This window comes from Saccoglossus kowalevskii, chromosome 10 (genome assembly GCF_978046115.1).
Source record: "Saccoglossus kowalevskii chromosome 10, keSacKowa6.1, whole genome shotgun sequence".
Taxonomy (NCBI): domain Eukaryota; kingdom Metazoa; phylum Hemichordata; class Enteropneusta; family Harrimaniidae; genus Saccoglossus; species Saccoglossus kowalevskii.
The window spans coordinates 15,120,253-15,144,585 of record NC_140650.1 but is presented as its reverse complement, the minus strand read 5'-3'; the positions used below and the strand labels follow the sequence as shown (position 1 = coordinate 15,144,585).

At 34.7% G+C, this 24,333-nt stretch overlaps 2 protein-coding genes across 2 annotated transcripts; one reads left to right on the top strand and one right to left on the bottom strand.

The window, feature by feature from the left end:
- The first annotated feature begins 100 nt into the window (after nt 1–100).
- Nucleotides 101–22,158, top strand: LOC102801670 (uncharacterized). The gene is made up of 11 exons (XM_085504590.1): nt 101–220; nt 2,375–2,531; nt 11,553–11,769; nt 12,277–13,233; nt 15,494–15,694; nt 16,978–17,063; nt 17,444–17,598; nt 19,160–19,233; nt 20,366–20,597; nt 21,130–21,232; nt 21,838–22,158. Exons 2-11 carry the CDS (start codon nt 2,386–2,388, stop codon nt 22,037–22,039), a joined length of 2,373 nt encoding a protein of 790 aa, XP_085360716.1. The 5' UTR covers nt 101–220; nt 2,375–2,385; the 3' UTR covers nt 22,040–22,158.
- On the bottom strand, nt 4,298–9,881 carry LOC100375369 (uncharacterized). Its single transcript, XM_078009404.2, has 2 exons — nt 9,829–9,881; nt 4,298–7,818 (listed from the first exon to the last, which is right to left on the bottom strand). Exons 1-2 carry the CDS (start codon nt 9,829–9,831, stop codon nt 4,732–4,734), a joined length of 3,090 nt encoding a protein of 1,029 aa, XP_077865530.2. The 5' UTR covers nt 9,832–9,881; the 3' UTR covers nt 4,298–4,731.
- Nucleotides 22,159–24,333: the final 2,175 nt, after the last annotated feature.

The following is a 24,333-nucleotide window of genomic DNA, read 5'->3' as shown; positions in this document are numbered from 1 at the left end:
CTCTAAGTAGCTGAACAATTGGCCAATCAAAACAACGGATACGGAGAAGCAATGCAAAGAACCAATCAGAATGCGTTTTACAAAAGTGGCGTTTATTTCGAAACTGGGTGAATCGCCATTTTAATTTGTTTACGTCCCTTGTGGTATGATATAGGCCGAAAGTGCCACAATTTCCGTCGATATAAGTGAATTATCTCCGTTCAGAAAATCAGACACGTCGGTAAGTGACTTTTAACCATTGAACAGTGTAGTAATACACCAATATAACGTGTATATAATATAATATTAACAAATGTAATACATATAGATGCTTGATAATAAATAATACGAAGACGTACCTCCTAAATTATTGAGTCTACAGTAAGGCGTTAGTCGTCGCGCCACGCATGTGCGAAACTTGTGTTGATAAACAGTGATTTCCCAATAACCCAGCCCAACCGACCCAATATATAAATGTGTCGAACCCGATCGTACACGTAGTTTAGCTGTAGTTATGTAGCTCTTGGATTCGCCTTTGACGTTTATAAATAAATATGGACGAGGCACAACATTATAGCTCCATGGGCACAGCAAGATTCTTATCCTTATTTCAAAAATAAAGTTGCAGTGCAGTGGACAATAAATTCAATGTTCATTCTGATGATGGGTTTACCAGTGTTCCAAATAAATTCATAATATATTTTGTTTCTGCAGCACACATGAGAAGATGTGGCAAAAATTTCCTATTGGGAGATATATTCCCTGTAAATTGTAATTTGTAAAAGTACTTATAATTTCTTGAAACTCGAAAATTAAAGTTGTATTGTAAACTTGAGTGATGCTCTTTTAGTTTTGAGAAGCTTGGCTGAAACTCAATTCTGAAAGTTACAGTATTTGTGAGTTATACTGATCAAAAGCTGAGGTACTGCATCGTATATGAACTAAGTACAGTTGTTATTTAAATTCTGCTGTGTGTGTGTGCTGAACACAACTAACCTAGGAAGTATGTTATTAGCATCCTTTCTCAAGTCATTTATGCAGGGTTCTCCCCAGGGTTAACCAATAGAACCCCATTTAGCATAACAATGAATACAAGTCATTATTCTAATGTTATGTAAAATGGTCGATACTGTATGCAATTTTTTTGGGTGTGAGATCACTGCTTATGTATGTTCATTTTGCGACTGTGTCTTTTACAATTTGCAGACGAATAAAATGCACCATTGGCATTTAGAATAGGGATGCATTGTTCTCTCTCTATTATATACATTTAGTAAATAAAATAATACATACCAAATGATTACTTGCTGAATAAAGTTCATACTGGACAATAGTATGTTAGAATGTTAATTTTTATTAGAAAGAAAATCTTATAACTCTACTTTATACAGTCTTTATATCATTAATTGTGTGTTTTTAAATAAATGCCAAATATTGGTAATGACATTGCATAATGTAGCAGAACCCCACACCCTGCCTGTGGCTTTCGTTGCGTATGGAAGTTATTTTCATGATAGATGCGGTGTATCCTGCAGCCGTACTTTCACGAGCGAATCGAGTTAAAGTACAGCAGAATACACCGCATCTCGAGTGCAGTTATTTGTTTACAAAATAAAAGTAGTTCGGTCGCCAATGGAAATACCATGTTCATTTGCATATAGACCATGAAAATACCGAAAATATTTTTGCATGGGTGATATGCAAATTAGTTTTAGTGACTGCCTAAAATTACCATTACTTTTGTTCAAATTTCATTTCACTCGGCAAGTGTATTCATGTACCCTAAGGGGAAAATATCGTACTTCTAAATATTGTTTATTTCTGCTATGTTTCGAAAAACTGTTTTCCTGAAGGGCCTACTTTGTTTGCTCTCAGACCTCATTTTCATTGGCATATGGGATGTGGAAATACCAATTTTGATTTCAGGGACGAATAAAAATAAACTGCAGTACATATGTAATAATATACCCCCCCCCCCCATCTACAGTGAAGTAATTATGTACTTTTTCTTTCACAAGTCATAACTTATAATTCATGTTTGTGCAAACACATCTTGATTCACTATTGAGTATAATAAGGGTGTGGCTAACAGTGCAATTATATACTACATGTAGAGACAAATAATCACTTGGATCACTGTTCAGTTTAGCTTTATTGTCAGAATTTTTAAATCACAAATTAATGACAATTTTATAATAAATATAAAAAGTCTTGTGCACAGCAATTTAAAAAAAAACAACAGTTAAAAAGTCTCTTTTTCACTTGGCCTTATATGTATATATAACCCCGGTACTAATATTATACACGTACCTGATCACTGTGACTAATGTTACCTATACTTTCAGTACAGTAGTGCACTGTATGTTCATTTTAATGGTGAACTTCTTATTTGCAGTTATACACAACATGCCTGCAGGGAGAAAGAAACAAGTCTGGGCATATGGAAGGCATAGACGGAGAATTGTGAAGAATGATTCTGACAACTGGTTATCACCGGAATTGAAATCCAAGCAACTGTTTTCATCAGATTCAGAATCAAGTTGTGAGCATAAGTAAGTACATGTACACCTGTTGTTCAACGTGAAAAAGTTGTTTTTTCAGCAATATTTTGCTGGAAGCCCTTGAAATTAAGAGTAACTTGGGTTAAACACCAAATATGAAAATTTAGGCATTACCAAATTAGAATCAGATATAATTTACTTTTATCAACATCGTTTATATTTTCACCCCAACAACTGTTGTTTCCCTGTCTCTTTGAATGATAACTTTGTGCTAAATGTTGCTACACTACTAGAATTGTTTTTTTATTTGGTTGTTAACTTTATAACAGTTATTCAAAACATCGCGCACTGACTAGGGTAACAATCGAGGGTTGTTATCACATGCACGTTTACTCGCCATCTTTTCCTCACTTGTAGCATAACATAATTCGCAAGCACAGTGACTCTAAAATCTGTTTTAGTTGTGTGTAAAATGGCAGAATATTTGTTTAAGGATGCTGTACACCTCTTTGGTAATGTCATTGTATACTGCTGTATTTTAATAAAATATTCAATAAACTATACCATGTTATATATTTTATGAAAGCTTATTTTCCCAGGAATATAAAAATAGTTACAGAACATCAAAATACCATTATGTAATCACGTGACCGCTATGCAAACATGGAGGTGTTATTTTCAGGGAAAATGTAGTTAATGAAGAAAATAGTGAATTTGGGTGCATATTTAAAACATTTTATTTATTTTTACATGATTCCTACACAGTTACAATGATTTCAAGCTTATTAATGGCCGGGTAGCATGATAAAACCTACCGATTTAGCTCTTTTAAAAAACACTTCTCCAGTATAGTTTTACTCGTCGTGGGAAATCCGTTGTAATTTGAAAACAACATCGGCTCACGTAAAAATAATTGGCGGCTGTGTAGGGAAGGGGTAGAAGAGTAATTGTGTGGATATATTTTTGTACTATTCTGAAATCAGAATAGTGTCAGTATACATGGAGAATGAATTTTGTCAAATGAACTACAAATATTTTATTACATGACTAGTGCAGGCACTTAGTAATGACAGCTTTGAGTGAGGACTATGAATGGATTTGCCGACAAACGAATGTTATAGACTAAAACTAACTGAAAATCACCAAAAACACATTTTTTATTCTGATTGCCAATGAGAGCACAATGCGTATCAGAGACGTATTTTTATCTTGTCATGCCGAAATGTTGCATGATGATGTTCGGTTTCAATGTTTTGTAGATTTCAATTCGCTGAAAAATGTCAAATGCTTGTTGATGTCACCAGTTGACATGGACATCTTTTATATGCCCTAGGTAGCTCATTGTTATCATGTTATTTGTATCATGATTCTGCATACTGGATTACAAAAGTGCATCTAAATTTTTAGCTCGGAGATGACTAAGCAGAGCAATTCTTGTACTCTATATGTGCATACATTGGGTGGACCTCTGTCAGATTTGTTCATTCCATGAGGATATCATTAATTTTGTGTTTTTAGAGAATATTTTCAGCATATTTTTGATTACTTCTTAGAAACTAACCAGCCCTATTGTTTTAATATTTAATATCATGTACGTACCTTGGGTAGACTTATGATTAATTTAATTGTGTACTTTTAGCGAATAATTTTAAAATACAAACCATTTTGTGAACAATCACAATTGCTCTGGGATTTAGCCATTAATCCAAAACACAAACCATAATAGCAAGTTGCATCTCAGATTGCACCAGACTCGGCAGTACAATATGCATTCAATAGCTTCAATATAATGTTCATAGATAGAAAGTATAACCCCATTTTGTACAAGTTTAATTTTACTTTATTTATATTTAAAAAGATTATACAACTGAGTTTGTATTTAGATTATAAAATATGTACAACTGTAGATAACTCAAGTGAAAAACAAAAAAAGTAGGAATACTTTATTTTTGATTAGATTTTATTTGTATTGTTGTAAGCGTAAATCAGTAAACATGAAGTCCAGTGAAATACTTCATTTCTATTGCTTTGTATGTAGCGTTTGCTAAAGTCAGTGAAATACTTCATTTCTATTGCTTTGTGTGTAGTGTTTGCTAAAGTCAGTGAAATACTTCATTTCTATTGCTTTGTGTGTAGCGTTTGCTAAAGTCAGTGAAATAATTTCTGTTTTCATAGTATGCATGTAGTGTACACCAAATCAGTCAACAATATTTGTGTTTTGCGCAAAAATAAAATACGTCACAGTATTTCATTATATGTTTTCTACAAGCTGCTCCTCATCTGCATTTTCATCTTTCCTCCCATGCACATCGGGCATAACGTAATATAATTTTTCCCAGAACATTGGATCGTTCATCTCCAAATAGGTATTGGTTTTAAGATACATCTTTATTTCTTTATCAATGTCTTGTTGAGGTATTTTCTCCATTAGAATAACAATAAGTCTGCATGACTTATCTCGTACAACCTGCAAATGGGCTTGGTTGAATTCATATGCGCACCATTCGCTTCTAAGAAAGTTGTTACTAAGTATCACGATGATTCTTCTACTTTTTTCAACGGCGTCCAGTATGTTCGTAGCAATACATTCGCCTATAATAAAATCTCGGTGATGTATGCATATTTTATACGGTGGAACATGGTTTTCAAGTTTTTTCAACAAACTGTTTTTGACCCATGGTAAGTCTTCACTACTGAAGGATAAGAATGCGTCATAAATCTTGGCATCTTCGTAGTCTTTATTGTGGTGAAGTCGCCAACCTGTTCGGTTGTAGATAATGACTCTTATGATGTTACGAAATTTAAAAACAGTTACCCCAATGATCATAGCGATGACCGCCAACCCTAGAACGGCCCCTATGATTCGGTTCTGTATAACGTTAATCACCTGACTGTCAGTACTGGTAGTGCAGTTTAAGTCATTTTCATTGGCTTGCAAAATCGGTACATCTTCCAGGGTATTATTTGTTGAGCATGTGATGTTATATTGAAAAGCAACGATGGCGTTAATGCTCGGTTGCTGTAACCAGTGTTTGAAATCAACCCAAGGTGTTTGGCAATCACATTGATAAAGATTATTATGTAACGTTAGCATCGTCAACGAATTAGTATTATTAAACATATCAACATCGATAGATTCCAACATATTGTTATCCAGCATTAGTTCTTTTAACCGACCCCCACTCACAAAACTATTGGTACTGATATAATCAATGTTGTTAAAATTCAGATATAAATTTTCTAAATTAGACATGGTAGTGAACTCATTAGTGATTTTAGTGATGAGATTGTAACTAAGATCTAGAGTGATCAACGAGGTTAGATTATGAAACGCTTTATCGTCAATGATCTGGATGGCATTGTTGTTCAGGTACAGTTCCCATAGTCGTGTAAAGTGGTTCAATTTATTGTTGGTTATTCGCGTTATATAATTGCCTTCCAGTAGTAAATATGAAATACCAAACCATAGGTTATCTGGTATCTCAGTGAAACCTCTATAACTACAATTTACAATTAAAGAATTTTCTACAGGCACCATGTAACATGTACAGTTGTCAGGGCAGAAAGATGTTGTTTCACACCAGTATTCATTCTTTTTTAGTGACATTATGGAACGACCTCGTAACCGCATCGGACGATAGCATACTAAGCTTGAGGGATCAGGCATGAAACGTTGATTTATTAATTGATCTGTGCCCGGCCACAATATGTGTTCATACCTTGCATGTCCCGATGTATTGAACAATTTTGCAAACATTTGACAGTCACAGTTGAAGGGATTATTCGCCATGTAGACTAGCATTGGGTCATCAAAGTGTAAGAAATCAGGTAAAGCCGGCAATGGTTGCACTAAAGCACCTCTACGAGCATACAAGAAAAATTGAAAATTAGTTAACAAATTGTTATTCAGACGCAGCTCTTTAAGATTGGGAAGTTGAAAAAGACCCACTGCATGTATAAAGTATATATAGTTGTGACTCAAATCAAGTGTATTGAGCTGTGATAACTTGTAAAATGTGTGTTTTTGAATAATTGTAATATTGTTATGCGACAGATCAATGGACCTCAGCTGGCTATCTTGAAATGCATGACTTTCTATGCTTGATATTTCATTATACGAGAAATCCACTGTGCGAAGATTAATAGCGTGACTGAAAAGGACAGCATCTTTCGGTATAAGCTTAATATGATTAGTGCTGAAATTGATTTCTTCCAATGCGACACTGCCAGCAAAGGTCATATTACGCAAACTTGTTATATTTGCTTTGGATATATCCAGTGTCTTCAGCATCGGTATATCTATGAATAAATCATCTGGTAAAACCACACGAGACCAGCTAAATTCAATTTCGCTCAGATCAATATGTTGCAAGTTATGTAATCCATGGAAAAGGTTGCTCGGTAAATCCAGAAACATGTTATACCGTAAGTTGAGATGTTGTAAAGATTCCATTCCATTGAATACATCAACAGATAATGTATGGATTATATTGAGAGATAAATCCAAAATTCGAAGTTTTCGTAAATTGTTGAAAGTTCCCGTACTTATCACTTGCAAAGCATTGCTGTACAGTAACAGTACTTCTAAGTCTGTTGTATTGTCGAACAGCGTCGGTGAAATGTGCGGTATCGTATTACGACTTAAATCGAGTGTCTTCAGATGGTGTAAATTCATAAACAAACCTTCTGGTAGCGTCTCATGCTGTCCAGTCATAGCCATAGTTAACACTTTCAAATTTGTAAACTCTTTGAAGGTTTGGTTACAAATGTTCTGCAGGGAATTTCCATCTAGGTATAGTTCTTGTATTTTTGATGCTACTGTTGTGTTGTGACTGTGCCCAGGTATAGTGTCTGGGATGACAGACAGTTTGTTATTTGTCAAGTTGATCACACTTAAACTTGGTAGGTTTTGTAATGCATTGTCTGTGATACTGTTCAAATCGCTGTTAGTAATGTTTAATATTCGTAGATTCGGTAGAAATGGAATACTTCTATTTGTAAGTATGGGCACTGGACAGAAGGTGAACTCCACTTCTTTTAACACTGACTTATTTTGAAGGTGATGTAGAGTGAACTGCACTGCGTTGATGAGTGGCTTCGAATCACAGTGCATGCTTAGCTTAGTGGTGGCTGCAATGCTAGTGGTGTCTCCCCTCGCTGAAAAGCTTCCCCAGCCGCATAATATGTTGTCAAATTGATAGATGTTTGATTCATTCACGTCACATGTGCAGCCTCTAGGACATTCTAACTGGATTGTAATATCTGCCATCATTATTATCAGGACACTTTTCAATAGTGATATATTCATTTTGTGGGTTGTTGCTTTAGTTGATGTGATCTGCAAATAAAAAAAAATTATCAAAATATTATCATATACTCGTACTCGTATATTGTTTATAATATTCTCGAAAAATTCCTTATTACTCCATGTTGTACATTGTTTGAAACAAGGAGTTGTGTTTTTGGTCTGTCCGGCATCATTTTTTGAACATGTCTGGACTGATTTCATTCAAAGTTGGTACCACAAGTCACAATCAAATTTATATGTTTGACCTTTCACCAGCTGGTAATAAGTTTTGTCCTGAAAAATACCAAAAACGAACAGTTGGACATATCATAGGGCATGCCAGGGCAAATTTATGTGTTCATTTTGTGACGATATTTTCAACTCTCTATTTTTTTACTGAACATTTTTGTCTTTTTTGCCTAAAATTGCTATTTTTGACTTTTTTTTTGAAAACTACCGACTCAATTGCTTTGATACTTGATATGTTGGTACCGTGGATGGAGCTTGTTAGATTTGTAACTACCGGTTACAATTGCCATGGCAACAACCACATAAACTAGTCGTTACTATCTCACCATATAACACTTAATCAAGTTTGTTTAAAGAAAAACAGCAGAGCTATTTCAACCAGGATGTTGCTTGTAGTAAGCTAATATAAACTTTACGGTACCAAATTTATAAATGTACCTAACCATCTGGAAAATGAATTTTTGATCAACTGACAATTCATATCCCGTCTTTAGCTATTACGATAGATATACATGTAAATAAAAGATATTTCATGAGTAACCCTAAAATTTCAGATTTATTAAAGAAATTTGGTTAAATCTTCACGTCCAAATATTTTTAACAGAACAATATAATCTTCCAATGACATATTGAAAATGTTGTGATTCTTGCTTTCTCATTCACTACACTCATTTACAGATCTGACACTAACTCATAGGGCTGCTATTTCCTAAGGGGACAAGTTAAATGCAGACATTTTACTCAATATTTTACTTGAATTCTTAGAGGCAAATATGAGCATGTTTTTATAATAATTTTTTTATGAGACTGTCATAATGTTAATGGTGATTCGAATTCTGTGGTTTATAAATGTAGCTAAAATGCTATGAACAAAATGTCAATTTTAGCAATACATATTTTTCACTGATATTTAATTTCAATTTTTTGATGCTTTGAGCAATTTCACTGAGTTTGAGAACTTGGCAGGAAAATGACGAGTTCTATTGTTATATAACATGGTCACAAGAATTTAATTTAGCAATTTTACTTACCGAGGAAAATAGTGAAATTAAAAACAAGCGAAAATTAATACATTTACAGTAATGTATGGACTAATGAAAGAGTTATTATATCCAGTAGTCAAAGGAAACTGACTCCATGAAAAAAACTGAAAGTAAAATCAAAACAAATCTCAAATGTTTTTTAAACCAGTAAGTCAATGTTGAACATCAAATATTTAATTTTATTCATTTGTGAACCATATTATCAAAATATTTTTATCCGGCCATGATACCTTTTTTGTAAAACTTTATTTATCTATTTTTCTTCAGTATATTGTAGATGGATATACAGTTTCCAGACAGTTTGTGAAAACAATCTAAGTGTTATGTACAGGATGTTAAGAAGTTAGGCAATAGTATCCCATTCATTCTGGAGAGTGTCAAATGAATCCTTGACCTTTTGACACTGCTCTGTATGTTCAGTAGATTGCAACCTCTACTCCAGCCAATGCACGTAATCCAATGCACAACAATAAAATCCATTCTGTGAAACTTGATCACTATAAATCACTGGCTTAACTTTAACAAACATCTTGTTAGTATATTCGTCTTTTTTTAGAGGCCAGTTATGGGGTGAGAAATGGAAATGCCTTCACTACCTACTTATCAGCCGTTGTTCTGCCACTGCTCATCCAGCTGGCTCAATCTATGTTTTGAAATCACTTTGGATTGTTGTCTTAACACCAACCCACAAAATGTTCATATAATAATATAAATGACTTGCAAATGACTGGAAAAGTTAGTTAAAATGAAGAGTAGCATAATAACTTACCATCAGACTGATTCTTTCAGACTGGCATTGGGGCTAGGCATGTCTATGCACTGTGTGAGTCACACAGGATGTTAATGTCTTCAGTGAAATGTTACTCTGCTTATTTGCATATTTCTAGTATATAGAGGTGCTTGGTGATTAATAAAGTTGATGTTTTAATAATTAATTAGTTTTTGTAACTGGTTGTCGAATATCACAATTTAACTAACAATAAGGAGAAAAATAAATACTTTGTTAAATTTGAAAGTTTTTTGTTTGTGTGCTTTCATATCATCTAGTAGTAAAATGAAAATGATTGTCTTTTAGTGGCAGATCTAAATGGTTCCATGAATGACTCTATTGATGATGTTAGTCATCCTGGGATGTTCATAACATAGCTAAATTGCCAATTGAAACAACCATGAAAATATAAATACAGAAATCACACTATTACAGCGGATTCTGGATTTGATTAGATGCTTCCATTACTGAGCGATGTTGATATGTTACTATAATTCATTAGGTCTCAATCAAAAGCCGCAGAAAAACATATCATACTAGAAATAATAAATGACTATTTTCTTTCTTGGCTAAAATAAGTTATTAGTAAACAGAAACTAAAAAGCAGTATTACACGCAGTGCTATGGTGACATGTTCTGTCTCCTACTTGTAATGGTTTTGGTCTTGCTCAGGCAGTTTTAGAATACATACGTCTAGCATGTACAAAACATGTCTATGCAATGTAGGACTCTTTCAATCCACTCTTCATAATAAATAGGCAGGGTATGATTTTTCTCCAGCCGACCAATAGATGTTCGCCATATGTGACCAGCAATTGTTCATCCAATTCTTGTACTTGTACCAATGTTTACGTGTTCCATGCTCTTTTTCACATTACAGTGCACTTTTGCCAATAAAACTATTTAAAAATATAATTCACTAATCTGGCTCAATATCGAATGAAACTCTAATAATTCCGACTGTATGGTCACTCATGATGCATAGCTGTCACTAGCTGCTGTTCTGTGCATATTTAAACTTAGTTTGATGACAGGCGACTAATCTTACCAGGGATTGAAAAAAACACAGAATATACCATCGTAGTACTGCAGTTAATGCGTTAACAAACAACTTTTCGGGTAGCTCTGATTTTGAACAATCTTTGTACATGTACAGCCAATGTCAGGGTGTGATAATAAGCTCAATCAAGCAAAGTTTTTATTATGTACATGGAAAATTTGGTTTATTTCTGTATTTCATAAAGATTTTCCAAAAGCAGCACATTAAAATTACATACCATGATGAGAATTTGATTATTTGGCATTCAACTGTCCAGTACGAATACCATAAATAATGTTCATGTTAACTAGTACGCTTACATTTCATTTACACTATTCCATAAATCTTTTAAAATAGAATGTTTCACTGATCCAACACATTTACCTAACCATGGTTACCTTTGTAAATCTGACACCGATTTGACAAATTTGCATAAATTATCTCTAAAATGAGAGGGGTGGAGTCTCGTTTTGCATTTAGCTGCCAACAGTGGAAACAACGAACAACAAAGTAGTACATTACCGTCTTAGTACTACAAAAAAATTCATTTTAATAGAAAAAGCCCTTCAAACTCATGATGATCTTCTTTGCTATATAATGAAATTGATTACATACCAAGAAAGGGAGCTATACGTATCCAATCGCCTATTTAAGCAATTTGTCATCATATTATTACATATTACAGAAAAGAAGACAGCGGTGTGCCACTATTTGCAGACATACTCTCCACACCAAAGACAAATAACATTAAATCTGTTGTACTCGCTGAGGAAACGCCGGATAATTTCAACGTTGAAATTAGTGACATTCACAATGCTGACAATGATGATGATGATGATGATTACCGATACGTGAACACAAAACGAAGGGTCTGTTCTCCTGTGTCTAGTTTGAATTTCTCAGTAAGTGTTGATCAGTAAGTTAAAGCGAGAGGGTCGTCACCTGCGCACGCGCGGGAATTGAGTCCCAAGCGACAATAACAACACACACTAAAAATGCAAAGGCTCATGAGTAGACGCTTGTTTGTAAACAATGACACGCTATGGCAATCTGACGCATACGCAGGTGGCGACTCCCCCGCTTTAATTAATCTTCATGCAAATTCTGGTATCAGTGGTGTTTTCGTCTGGATGATGGAAAATAGAATAATATAAAGTGTCACAGTTATTGCATAGCATTGCAACATGTTTGTTTCCATACTGTCATATGTACGTTTGTGCTTGAGAGAAGATCATTTGCCTAATGTTACTGTTAGGAGGGTAAATATTCTCTTGCACAGATTGATGAGATGAAACGTGTAGAAATCTTGTTACTGTACCATACCGTAACTTGTTGATATAAATCAGCATAATTCTGTCACAGTATTGTTGTCATAGTAATGTGCATTAATTGTATATCTCATTGTCCAGGAATTATCGAAGTGTTTACCATCATTTACAAAACCATCGGAAGAAGACACCAAAAAGGGCATCAGGAATGACAAAAAGACCCGCAAGTATACAAAGCTGAGTACCAGAAGCAGAGTGCAGAAAAACACTGAAAAAGACACTGAGCAGACTGAGAGAGATAAAATTGCATTAGATTTAAGTGACATCGATAAATATGTACTAGCTATAGAGAACTCCACTCCAAAAGTAGAAGATTTAGTATCAGAGAACACTGAAGCCACACCTCCCATACTACACAGCAGTGTGTGTAATGAAATTATCCCCAATCATTCTGGAGGGAGTATAAAAATGGACTATTCAACTAGTACACCCTATGTCCGGAACAACCAGGGTCGTTCACTTCAAAAGAATGCTTACGATTTGAAATGTGTTTCTGATGCTGTTACTTCAGGCAATAGATTTAAGGTTAAACAGTGTTCGGTGTCCTTAAGCAAAATACAGACACCAAACTTTGCCAACGTGTCCCAACACAACAGTTTTGGTGATTCTACCAGTAAAGTATTAAATCCACACAATGCTGGTGACTGTGCCATGGAAATAATGAATGATAGTAGTAATCTGAGTGGTCATATTGAAAAAACACACCTAAATACTGCGAGTGACAGTTCTACTAATACTGCAGCTCAAAACGCGAGCTGTGGCAGTGTTCAAAAGTTACTACTGCATGGCAGTGGTGCTAAAAAAACACCACAGCAGGACTGTTTTGTGAAATTGAATGCACTCACGCCACGGACTATAGATAAACACATCTCTAGGATGCACAACGATAGCGTGGAAGATATGGAATTGGAATTATCTCTGCTGAGTATTCACAGTCATAGTAGCGAAGAAGCTGATGTTGAAATGGAAGAATGTGCAGGTGTCATGACACCGGCAAAGAAAACCGTCAAGTCACAACAAAAGGCTGAATTATTTAAAGTAAGTTGGGGTTATTTGTCGTACAAGTATTTTTACTCAAATTACTTTGTAGTTGTGATAGAAATAGACTGTTTTATTTTAGACTTTTGCAGTTATATGTATTGATACAACACAGTTACAATATTCGCAAGATATTGGAAGCTTTTTGCCTGTAGGCTGAAAGTTACCCACCATTTTACAGCGAGCGCAAGATATTTGCATACACCTAACTCCCGCACCCGACAGGTAATTACTGAGGGACTTTGCAACATCTCCAGACACTTTGCTAAACGCTCCAACGACCGCTGTAGACGCAATAAATTTACATACACGCCTACGTGACAATTTATCATAACAACGGACCAGGGCTTCAGATGGTCAACAAACATTCATCAAGCAATCATGTTTTAATCATTGTTGATATCGGACACTTTATTATTTCATACATACATATGCTCGTTCATTTAATACATCCTATTTTGAACGTTTCACGAAAATAATAAACCTAGTTGATACAAATATTTAAAAACGTCCCTAACATATAATGATATAATGAAAATACCTAAATTTTCCTCGTTTTGAATACAGTTTCTGATTTTGAACAATTATTGCTATTATGTCAAAGCATTTAGACAAGGACACTGAGATGGAGATTATTCGCCTCTCGCGAATGATCGACGGCGAAGGAAGTTGGACTAGCGACGGCAATGGTTCAAGGGACTGTGCCGCATTTCTGTCGCATCAGTTGGATACGTTTCGAAAGGAGTCAGTGAGCGGCGGTCGTCGACTGAATGTTACATAAGAAATTGTTAAGTTTATTGAATTTTGTCTGCAATTTGAAGGATATTTGAAACTGGTATATGGTGACAGTGTGGAGGTGAAAAAAGTAAAAGATTCCAGGGAAAGATTGACTGGGCGATGAGTGTTCTGGCAAACTGGCAATGGGACCAGCCATTATGCGAGAAATTGAAAGGGACACTCACAACGCTAATATTATTACTATAAATCCATTGACAACATCTCAACAAACTACAAATCTAAAGAATTTATATTTATCATTTCTTGTTAATATTCATTCCCAGTTTTATGTTCGTATTATATTTCTCTCAAGTGTTACACAGCAATGATTTTTGTTCCTACAAAGCAATGGAATAGTCCAACTACCTCTCGTTCCTCGTGGCCAAACATCAAAGGCATTCCGCGTCCGGTGTTTTGATTAATTGTCATGTGAGTGGGTATGTAACTTTATTGCGTCTACAACGGTCATTGGAGTGTCTAGGGAAGAGTCTGGGGATGTTGCAAAGTCCCTCGGTAATTACCTACCGGGTGCGGGAGTTAGGTGTATGTAAATATCTTGCGCCCGCTGTAACTAAGCATTTCACTTACACATACACTATTATGGCCCAACTTGGCTCTCTGCTGACTCTGGCATTTTTTAGCAAAACTTTGGAATTTTGTTTGAGTATGCAATGCAATGCAATCAAAGTGTTTTACCAACATTACTACCCGGTATCACAAAATATTTTGAGACAGAAAACTGCACAATTAATACCGTATTTACTCTATTAGAAGCGCATGTAAATCCAAAATTGAATTTTTGTATACTGAATCAATGAAATATTATTTATTTTTGACCATAGAAATAACTCTGATTTATGTATTATAAAATGCATGTGCTACTAATAGAACAAATATGGTAGGTGTTAGTTTTGAAATCAAGCTGAACTATCTTTGAGTAGCTGAAAGTTGAGAATGTACTGGTATGATGTACAAGTGATGGTATACCACAAGGTATACATGTTTTTTTGTGGCTTTTCAAGAAGTAAGAACTATCATCAGCCAAGAGATACCGGTATAACCAATTACAGTGTATGTATGGTGTTAGTGTACAATTGTTGATACTTGATTTGATTTGATGAGATTACAGTTTATAAATCAAAATTACACCTCAAGATCATATTGGGGTCTTGGGACTATCTGATGTATTCGATTTATGAATACGTGCACATTTTTTGACTGATTTGTACCAAAATACTGCAAGACACTATAATATGCAAAAGTTGTGAATCTATGTGATCCCATCCCTTTTGAAATACTATTCAGAATTCGTAGCAAATTAACTATCGGTACAATCAAATTGAAAGCAAGAATGATTGCCAACTTTTTAATGCATTGAATATTGAGTTTTTAGTGCATACTAATTTCTTGCAATTTGCACAAATTCAGAGTATCAAATAATTTAAATAATCATATTCTGATGCTTAATATATCATTTCCATAGGAAGCACTGACACCCTGCAAACCTAAAGATAAGATTATGTCTGCTAGGGAGAAAGTGTTGCTGCAGTGTGAGCAAATAAACACCATACCATTCACTAAATGTATTCCAGCAGCCATACGAAAGAAGTGCTGCAAGATTGGAGAGGGTACCTTTGGAGAAGTATTCCGCATGGAGGTCAGGAGGCATTCTCTGGCGCTGAAGGTAATCAACCATTTTTCACTCATTGCGAGATCCTGCGATGTGCGTGAAATCAATGGGAGAAACAAAGGTCATACATGTAACATTGAGTGTACTGGTAATTTGACAAATTAAAGTATTTCCACACTTAATAATGTGATATAACACATTTCATGATGATGATCAATTTTGATGAAGTAAGGATATCTCAATGCCGAATTCTTCTCTGAAAGATCAGCATTTTCACATTGAGATATAAAAAAAGGAATACAAGTTTAAAATCAAATCGTTTGATATTTGTGGAAAACATTCGATTTGGCTTTCAACGTAATAGGGGAGATCTCGCAGTGAACGAAAATTATCCAGTAAACCATTATATTTTCACTGAAATCAATTTTTGCTGTTTGATGATTCTAGCATTTCACAAGACAGTTCTCATAAAAGCCTCTGTGGCCTCGTACCAGGATGTGTGACCTTTATGTACCCAGTCTAATTTGCATGTTATTTGCATATTGTATAACAAATTAGAGGTAATACACACAGGCAGCAAGTACCAGGATGTGTGACCTTTATGTACCCAGTCTAATTTGCATGTTATTTGCATATTGTATAACCAATTAGAGGTAATACACTACAGGCAGCAAGTACCAGACTGTGACCTTTATGTACCCAGTCTAATTTGCATGTTATTTGCATATTGTATAACCAATTAGAGGTAATACACCACAGGCAGCAAGTACCAGGATGTGTGACTTTTATGTACCCAGTCTAATTTGCATGTTATTTGCATATTGTATAACCAATTTGAGGCAATACACCACAGGCAGCAAGTCCCAGACTGTGCGACCTTTATGTACCCACTCTAATTTGCATGTTATTTGCATATTGTATAACCAATTAGAGGTAATACACCACAGGCAGCAAGTCCCAGACTGTGTGACCTTTATGTACCCAGTCTAATTTGCATGTTATTTGCATATTGTATAACCAATTAGAGGTAATACACCACAGGCAGCAAGTACCCAGGATGTGTGACCTTTATGTACCCAGTCTAATTTGCATGTTATTTGCATATTGTATAACCAATTAGAGGTAATACACCACAGTCAGCAAGTACCAGGATGTGTGACCTTTATGTACCCAGTCTAGAGTTTATAAATTCTCTTTAGAATACCTTATTTGCTCTATTAGAAGTACATCTCCAATAAAAACATTAAAATATGACTTATTTTAACCATTAAAGCGTCTCTGTACATTATATAAGTGTATGTACTAATAGAAGAAATATGGTATAATTTATTCCCTAGATCATACCAATTGAAGGTGATTTCCTGGTGAACGATGAACCACAGAAAACATTTGAAGACATCTTACCTGAAATAGTCATATCAAGGTTTGTCAGCAATGATGTCCAAGTCACGAATATAAGAATCCTATCATAGCCATTAAATAGCACTGAGGGCGCTCTTCATATAATTTATCAATGGCATGCCATAAGCAAGCTTATATTGTACACCGTATTTGCTCATTTCTAATAAAAGTGCATATAGATAAAAAATATATTGATTATAATACTGGATCATTAAAATACAAATTATTTTGACCATATATACATCTATTATTTATTTACGTAAGTGCATGCACTCTTAATAGAGTAAAAGGCTGCTCTCTACTTCAGTACTACCGGTATATTCATGTTTCTGTGAAAAATGGAAATAAAATGAAAAAAATTTCAATAACAGTGACTATAAAATCACATTCTTGTTCTTTCAGGGAATTGAGTGCTTTGCGGTATGGTGTTGATAATATGACGGCCAATTACATAGAACTGAAAGATGTATCATTAATCAAAGGAAAATATCCGCAAGATCTGATCAAAGAGTGGGATAAATATGACGAGAAGAAAACGTCAGAGAATGACAGACCAGGTATAACCCCTGATAGACAGCTTCTTGTGATGTTGATTACATCACTCATTCAATTTTTGTGTAAACAATGTATGTTACATGCGTTGTCAATTTTGCCTGTCTAAAATATACTAATAGGATTTTTGCGTGATTGTATTAGACAACATTTTCAAAGAAAAACAGAAATAATAATAATGTTTGCTGTCTGATGCAGTGCAAAGTGCAATATACTTCATTCTTAAAGCGAGAGGATCATCACCTGCGCATGCACGGGAATTGAGTCCCAAGCGATGATAATTGTCACAGTGTAAGGCCTGCTTATCACAATTGAGAGGGCCACCCTCAAAACTCACACTAGACAGGGGGTTCTTTCACTGCTAGTGTGGGGTAGACAAGACAAGACAATACCATTGAAATACACATACACCACAATATTGAGTTAAAGCACCCCCTGTCCAGTGTGAGTTCTGTGGGTGGCCCTCTCAATTGCGATAAGCAGGCCTTACACTGTGACAATAATAACACACGCTAAGAATGCAAAGGCCCATGGGTAAACACTTATTTGTAAACAATGACACGCTATGGCCACCTGACGCATGCGTAGGTGACGACTCCCCCGCTTTATACTTTAAAGGGGAGCAGAAGTCTGGCTTTTGACACTCTGTACATGAAATTTGAGATCTATGAATGAATTTTGTCAATAAAAACAACTTGCATGTGCTGCGAAATGCTCTAAATATCGGGTATAAAACGGGCTGTGAACAACAAACGTCCGCTTTGCCTGGCGTAATTTCGCCTCTAGAGGGCCAGTTCAATGATGTCACCAGTGAACACTGATAATTGAACCCATTCATTCTAGTACGTCAATCTCATAGAAGTGCTACTATGAAAACCCTTGTTAACTGACAATTTAAAAGTTGAAACATTGTGAGATGTTGTGCGTATGAATACCATACGTTTCTCGAAATCCCCAAAAAATCACGTTGTTGGTTTCGAAATATCGACAGAAAAACTAACTTGAAAGTGAAGACACGAACAGCGTTCTAGCTATAGTGAACAGCGAGTGAATAAACATTATACGAGTTAAAACTAAATTAGAAATACGCTAACTTCACTTGAACTACAGTACCCATTTCGCCCAACTTCTCACTTTTCAAATGACCGCTTATCGTTTAATTTTCGACCACACTGTATTTTCCGGTCGTTATCGTTTCTTTCGCTGGCTCATTGAAAACACCGACCGGTCGCTCAAACACTGGTCCCTGGCACAGGAGTGATCGAAATGGTGGTTTTAGTGATACAGTTTGGGGATACAACGGGTACTAACTATTATTAAATTCCGAACTACTCTTCAAATCTATACCACTTTGTAACTTTGACACATTAGGCGGAGAAAAAAAATTGTCTCGAAAAAAATGTATTATTTAGTTGTTTTTTTTCTATATTTAGGCAGAAATTCCTAAAAAATGGAGTGATGGAGACCTTTGACCTTTATAAGTGATGTGTGTGCTGTGCTGCCAGGAAACAAAATTTGTCTGTTTTTTTGCTTTTGTACTTCATAAATCTATTTTGTTTCTTTCAGATATATTTGATTCTAGTCAGTTATTTATTATATTTGAATTCAATGATGGAGGATGTGATCTTGAAAATTTTGAGGTAAATGTTATAATTATTTTATGCATATGTACATGTTGGTTGTGTTTCGGAGACATGGTGTGGCAACACTGCCATATGGTAGATAGCAGTAGCTGATAATATCGTTATTTCAGTATTACTCCACAAACATCTACAATATAATTTTGGAAATATAATTTCAACCTTAAGAATGTAAGACACCTACAAATAGTACACATGTATTGGGATACATGTGTGTTTGTGTGTCTCGCATAATATGGCCAAATATGATCAGTCAGCATGTGGTTTATATCACACCACGTATGATACCAATAATACCTTTAGATTCAGTAATGATACATGATGTAGAATAATTTTATTGGAAGTATTAATTACCTTGAATGGCCAAACATAACTTTGCAGACTTGAGGACGAACAAATGTTGCTTCCAGTTTAAAGATTATTATGAACCGTGACGAGAACCTGTAATTTTCGATAATGTTGTTGACGAATACTGTTATGTCGACGAATTGATTTGGCTAAGATTTATTTATCATGACAATAAAACACTGTCCTTTGTAGCACACATCTGAATATTCATTCGATGAAACAATGGAATTCTGTGATATGCCTGTATCCTGGTGCACACAATAGTACATACAATAACAATCAATGCACTCGCATATTAGTGTTCTTGATTTTGCCTCCAATGACAGCAAGAGTGTCTACCCATGAGCTTTTTGCATTTTTAGCATGTACCATTATTGTCTCCTAGGACTCAATTCCTGTGTATGTGCAGGTGACGACCTGTCTTCTTTAACAAAACATCCATTTGGTAAACAAAGAATTCAATGTCTTCACTAGTCTAATGACACATTTTAGGAATATTTTGCTGAAATTCTCAAAGTGACGTCAAATCGGGAACATCACCGGGTAGTTCTTCATGTGAAGGTGATGACGCAGAAAAATAGATTTAAGTAAGGTCATTATTACCTCATGAATATGCATGAGGTCATTTGATTTAAACAAACAAAACTAGAATAGGTATATTTGTAACTCTAAATATTGTATTCTGTCTCATCCAAAATTAATGCTGAATAAAAAAAAAATACAGGAAAACTTTTTTTGTATAAACAAATTTGATTAACAAAAAGTCCAAATTTTATTGTTTCAGTTCAAGAATATGCAGCAGATGAAGAGTGTGTTCCAACAAGTGACGTGTTCTCTCGCTGTTGCCGAGAAACAACTACAATTTGAGCACAGAGATCTCCACCAGGGAAATATTCTTGTGGCATTCACAGATACAGACAACTTACATTACGTTCTAGATAATGAAATGTACGAGATAGAAACACATGGTGTGCAAGTCAGTTTGATTGACTTTACTCTTTCAAGACTTAAAAAAGGTTGGTGTGATTATTGTCAGTATGATCCAATGTTACCATACATGTACCGGAAATCACCTAGCAGAGCTGAGGTTGATGTGACCACGTACTGTAAATCCATTTATTTTCACTAGTGTTTAATTTTGATGTTTTGAGCATTTTCACTGGGTTTTAAGTTCCTGAACTTGACAAGGAAACAATGAGTTCTATTGTTATTCTACATGTTTACATCAATTTGGCGAATTTTATTAGTTTCATTTTATTTATTTTAATTTTCTATTGTAAGTTTATTTTATGTCTTGATTGTAGTAAATGGCAATGGTCATAGTAGGTCATATTTTAATGATCCAGTAAGCATTACCATATTTGCTTTAGAAGCTCATTGTCAATAGGAGCATACGTACACCAGAAACCGCTTACAAAATCATCAAAAATATGACATAATTTGATTATTGACCAAGTTACTCATTACTGAAAGGGCTTTCAACTAAGTTTTTCTGACAATACAACTTAAAATTGCTCTTATTGCATTCTTTGTATTTATTTATTTTAGATGGATGTACTGTGTTCTGTAATCTGGCTGAAGATGAAACCTTATTCCAAGGTCAAGGTGATTACCAGTTTGAAGTTTATAGATTAATGAAACAATACAACAAGTAAGTATCCACACAGAGCATTAAACTTTGAAGTCTTTCAGTTAACAACTTCTGCTGAAATAAAAATGTCTACCGTGGTTTATCACTATGAAGTTTTAACAAGAATACCACAAAGCACACACAAAAGTAGCACAGTGAGCATGTCAACTAACCTATATCATCTATAGGTTATGATCATGAATATAGAAACATTTATTTGGCTTAATTGTTTGTGAAGTTGAACAAAAGTTGACTTTGGTATTCAAGCATGAGTAAAATTTATGGTGGCCCTGTAAGCTGTATGAGCAATCATTGAGATAGCGGCCCTCAAACCCGTATAATTGCTTTTGATCATGAATATGAATATGAATATGGAAACAATTATTTGGGCAACTTTTTTGAGAAAGGTGACAAAAGTTATTTATGGTGGGATATGGGCCCTGCAAGCTGTGTAAGCTATCATTGGGATAGAGTCCTGCAAGCTGTATAATCTTGCTGTATGAGCTATCATTGGCTTTCCCTGCAGTGGATATAGAATACACAGGCTTTCTGTGATATCCATGTTTCTGTTGAAGTACAAGCAATTTGCTATTTTTAAATCAATTGCATTTCTTTTAACATTCCAGAAATGATTGGGAAAAAAGTTGCTTAATGACCAACGTACTCTGGCTACATTACCTTGTCGATAAGCTAGTGAACCGGGACAGGCGGAAGTTCACAAGGAAACAAGACAAAATGATCCACAAAGAATTTTTAAGTTTTTACAACGAGGCTTTGAAATATCATTCGGCTGAGGAGATTTTTTTGAACTGTAAATTATGTCAATAGTTGTAATTAGTGAATGTGGTTGTACTATATGCTTGTTAGATATTTAAAAACTGAAATAAGGATGTCGTATTTGCTCTATTAGACGTGCATCACTAATAAAAGCATATGTAAACCAAAAATTGTGTTTATTATATATTAGATCATAAAAATATTACAATACACACTGAGCAGATGATGTTGTAAAGATACTAATATATACATGTCTTTAAATACAACCTCATGCTTGAGGTACGGAAAAAACACAAAACCATGAACAGTTGCAGCGAATCTCAGAAGTATTGGATTAGCAAGTCACTAATTCGCTATACAACTCTTCAGCCCTGTAAAACCTCATAAATCTATTTGAAATAAAGTACTGTAGAATACTTTATTTTCGCTTGAAATTTATTTTTGCTGAAGGGATGATTTTGTGAAAACAAAATCCAGCGAATATACTTTTTTTCCTATATTTCACATTAAACTCGTCAAAAATCAGTGAAAATAAATTCCATACAAAACGCCCAAAAAGCCTTCGCAGCGAAAATTATTTCCAGCAAAAATAAAGTAGTCCACAGTAGTTGGTGAATTAGTGAGCTAACTTGCTGCACCAATACTTTTGCGATATAAGGTTTCAAATTTATTTTTACTGTTGATAGTATTACTGTAAAATACTTTATTTTAGCTGCAATTAATTTTCGCTGAAAAGATTTTTTGCGTGCTTTATATGGAATTTATTTTCTCTGATTTTTGACAAGTTGAATGTAAAATATAGGGAAAAAGGTATATTCACTCGAGTTTATTTTCACTGAATCATCCCTTCAGCGAAAATAGCGAAAAATTAATTTCAAACGTATATAAAATATACAGTACCATCTAGTAAAAATAATTACACCAAAATCGCTTCATGAGCAAGAGAGTACTATGGCAACAAGAAATGTGGCTCATGCTCTCAAAAACATCTAAGGGATCATTTACGAATAAGGTGTGTGAACTTGGACAATAAAAGTACAATTGTGAATTATCTTTTCATTTCAGTCTAGCTAGTCTGCATCAGTGTGGCGTCTAAGCCAATATGACCTGCCATTGAATGTACAGAGACTTGCTGCTGTGTCATTGACACAACAGATAATCATACTTTAATATAATGGTCTTGAAAAACATCTTACTTGTACTGATGGAATTTGTAATTTGGTAAAATTCACATTTTATATATCAAAAAAGTGTAAAACAGGGTCACATTTTTTATTTGTGCCTCACCTACAGTTTTTTTCGTGAAGACTGACTTTCACAGCAATTGACAAGCTGACTCATCTTTGTTTTGAGATATACCACTTTGACTTACAAAATCAGTCCTGATAAAGAGCACACTGGCCTGCACCTAATCTAATCTAATCACCAAATCTAATATAATTTGTCATTTTTGTAATCACTCAATGTCATTTTTAAGTACATGTGTGCATGACTTCCTTTACTTTAGAAGGCATGTTTGATTTCATGATTGTGTTGGATAACATTTCTCATGAGTTCATTCAAAACCCAAAGCCCTTGTATGTTTACAGAGGTCAACATAAGACAGTATACAGATCGTACAAAGTGGGAATTCAATTTTAATATCAATGTCAATTTATTTTGACTAGGCTAGGGGGTCTAACAATTATTGAAGGTTTTAAACTGCCATTTTAGAATGTTTTTATAAAACTGAAAAGCTTACTTTTATCAACATTAATGTACTTGACTTCATTTATTTTTGTTTCTTTTAAATAAATATATTTAAAGGCGCAGTAACTATACTATAGCTGTAACTATCAATCTTCTTTTCGATGTTTTAATAAAACATTCCTGTGTCATTAGTATCAATTTCTATGGCTATTGCCGAAATGTGGGCACTGAAAACATAGCATTTATTGCAAGTGAAAAAAAATGGCCGCTGGATTGAATGCAAGTCTCCAGAGGGCACAATTGAAATTCAGTTTTGTCCGTCCAGAGAACCTTGCGGATGTCACTGATGATTGTCACTTCCCATAATATTGTACATTGTGGGTCATAATTTTTCACAGACCCCTTCACATGAACGATTTCAACGTTCAGCGATTACTCAACACATTTCATAAGATATAGCCTTGTGTCGGGTCACTTTTGCCTATGTAATTGGGTCTGAAGTTTTGGTAAGATATGGTGATATTTTTATGGTTATACTGTAAATGTATTAATTATTCGCTTGGTTTTAATTTCGCAAAAAGTAAAATCCGCTAAATTGAATCTACATGAACATGTAAATTAACAATAAATAAAATTCATTATGTCCTTGACAAATT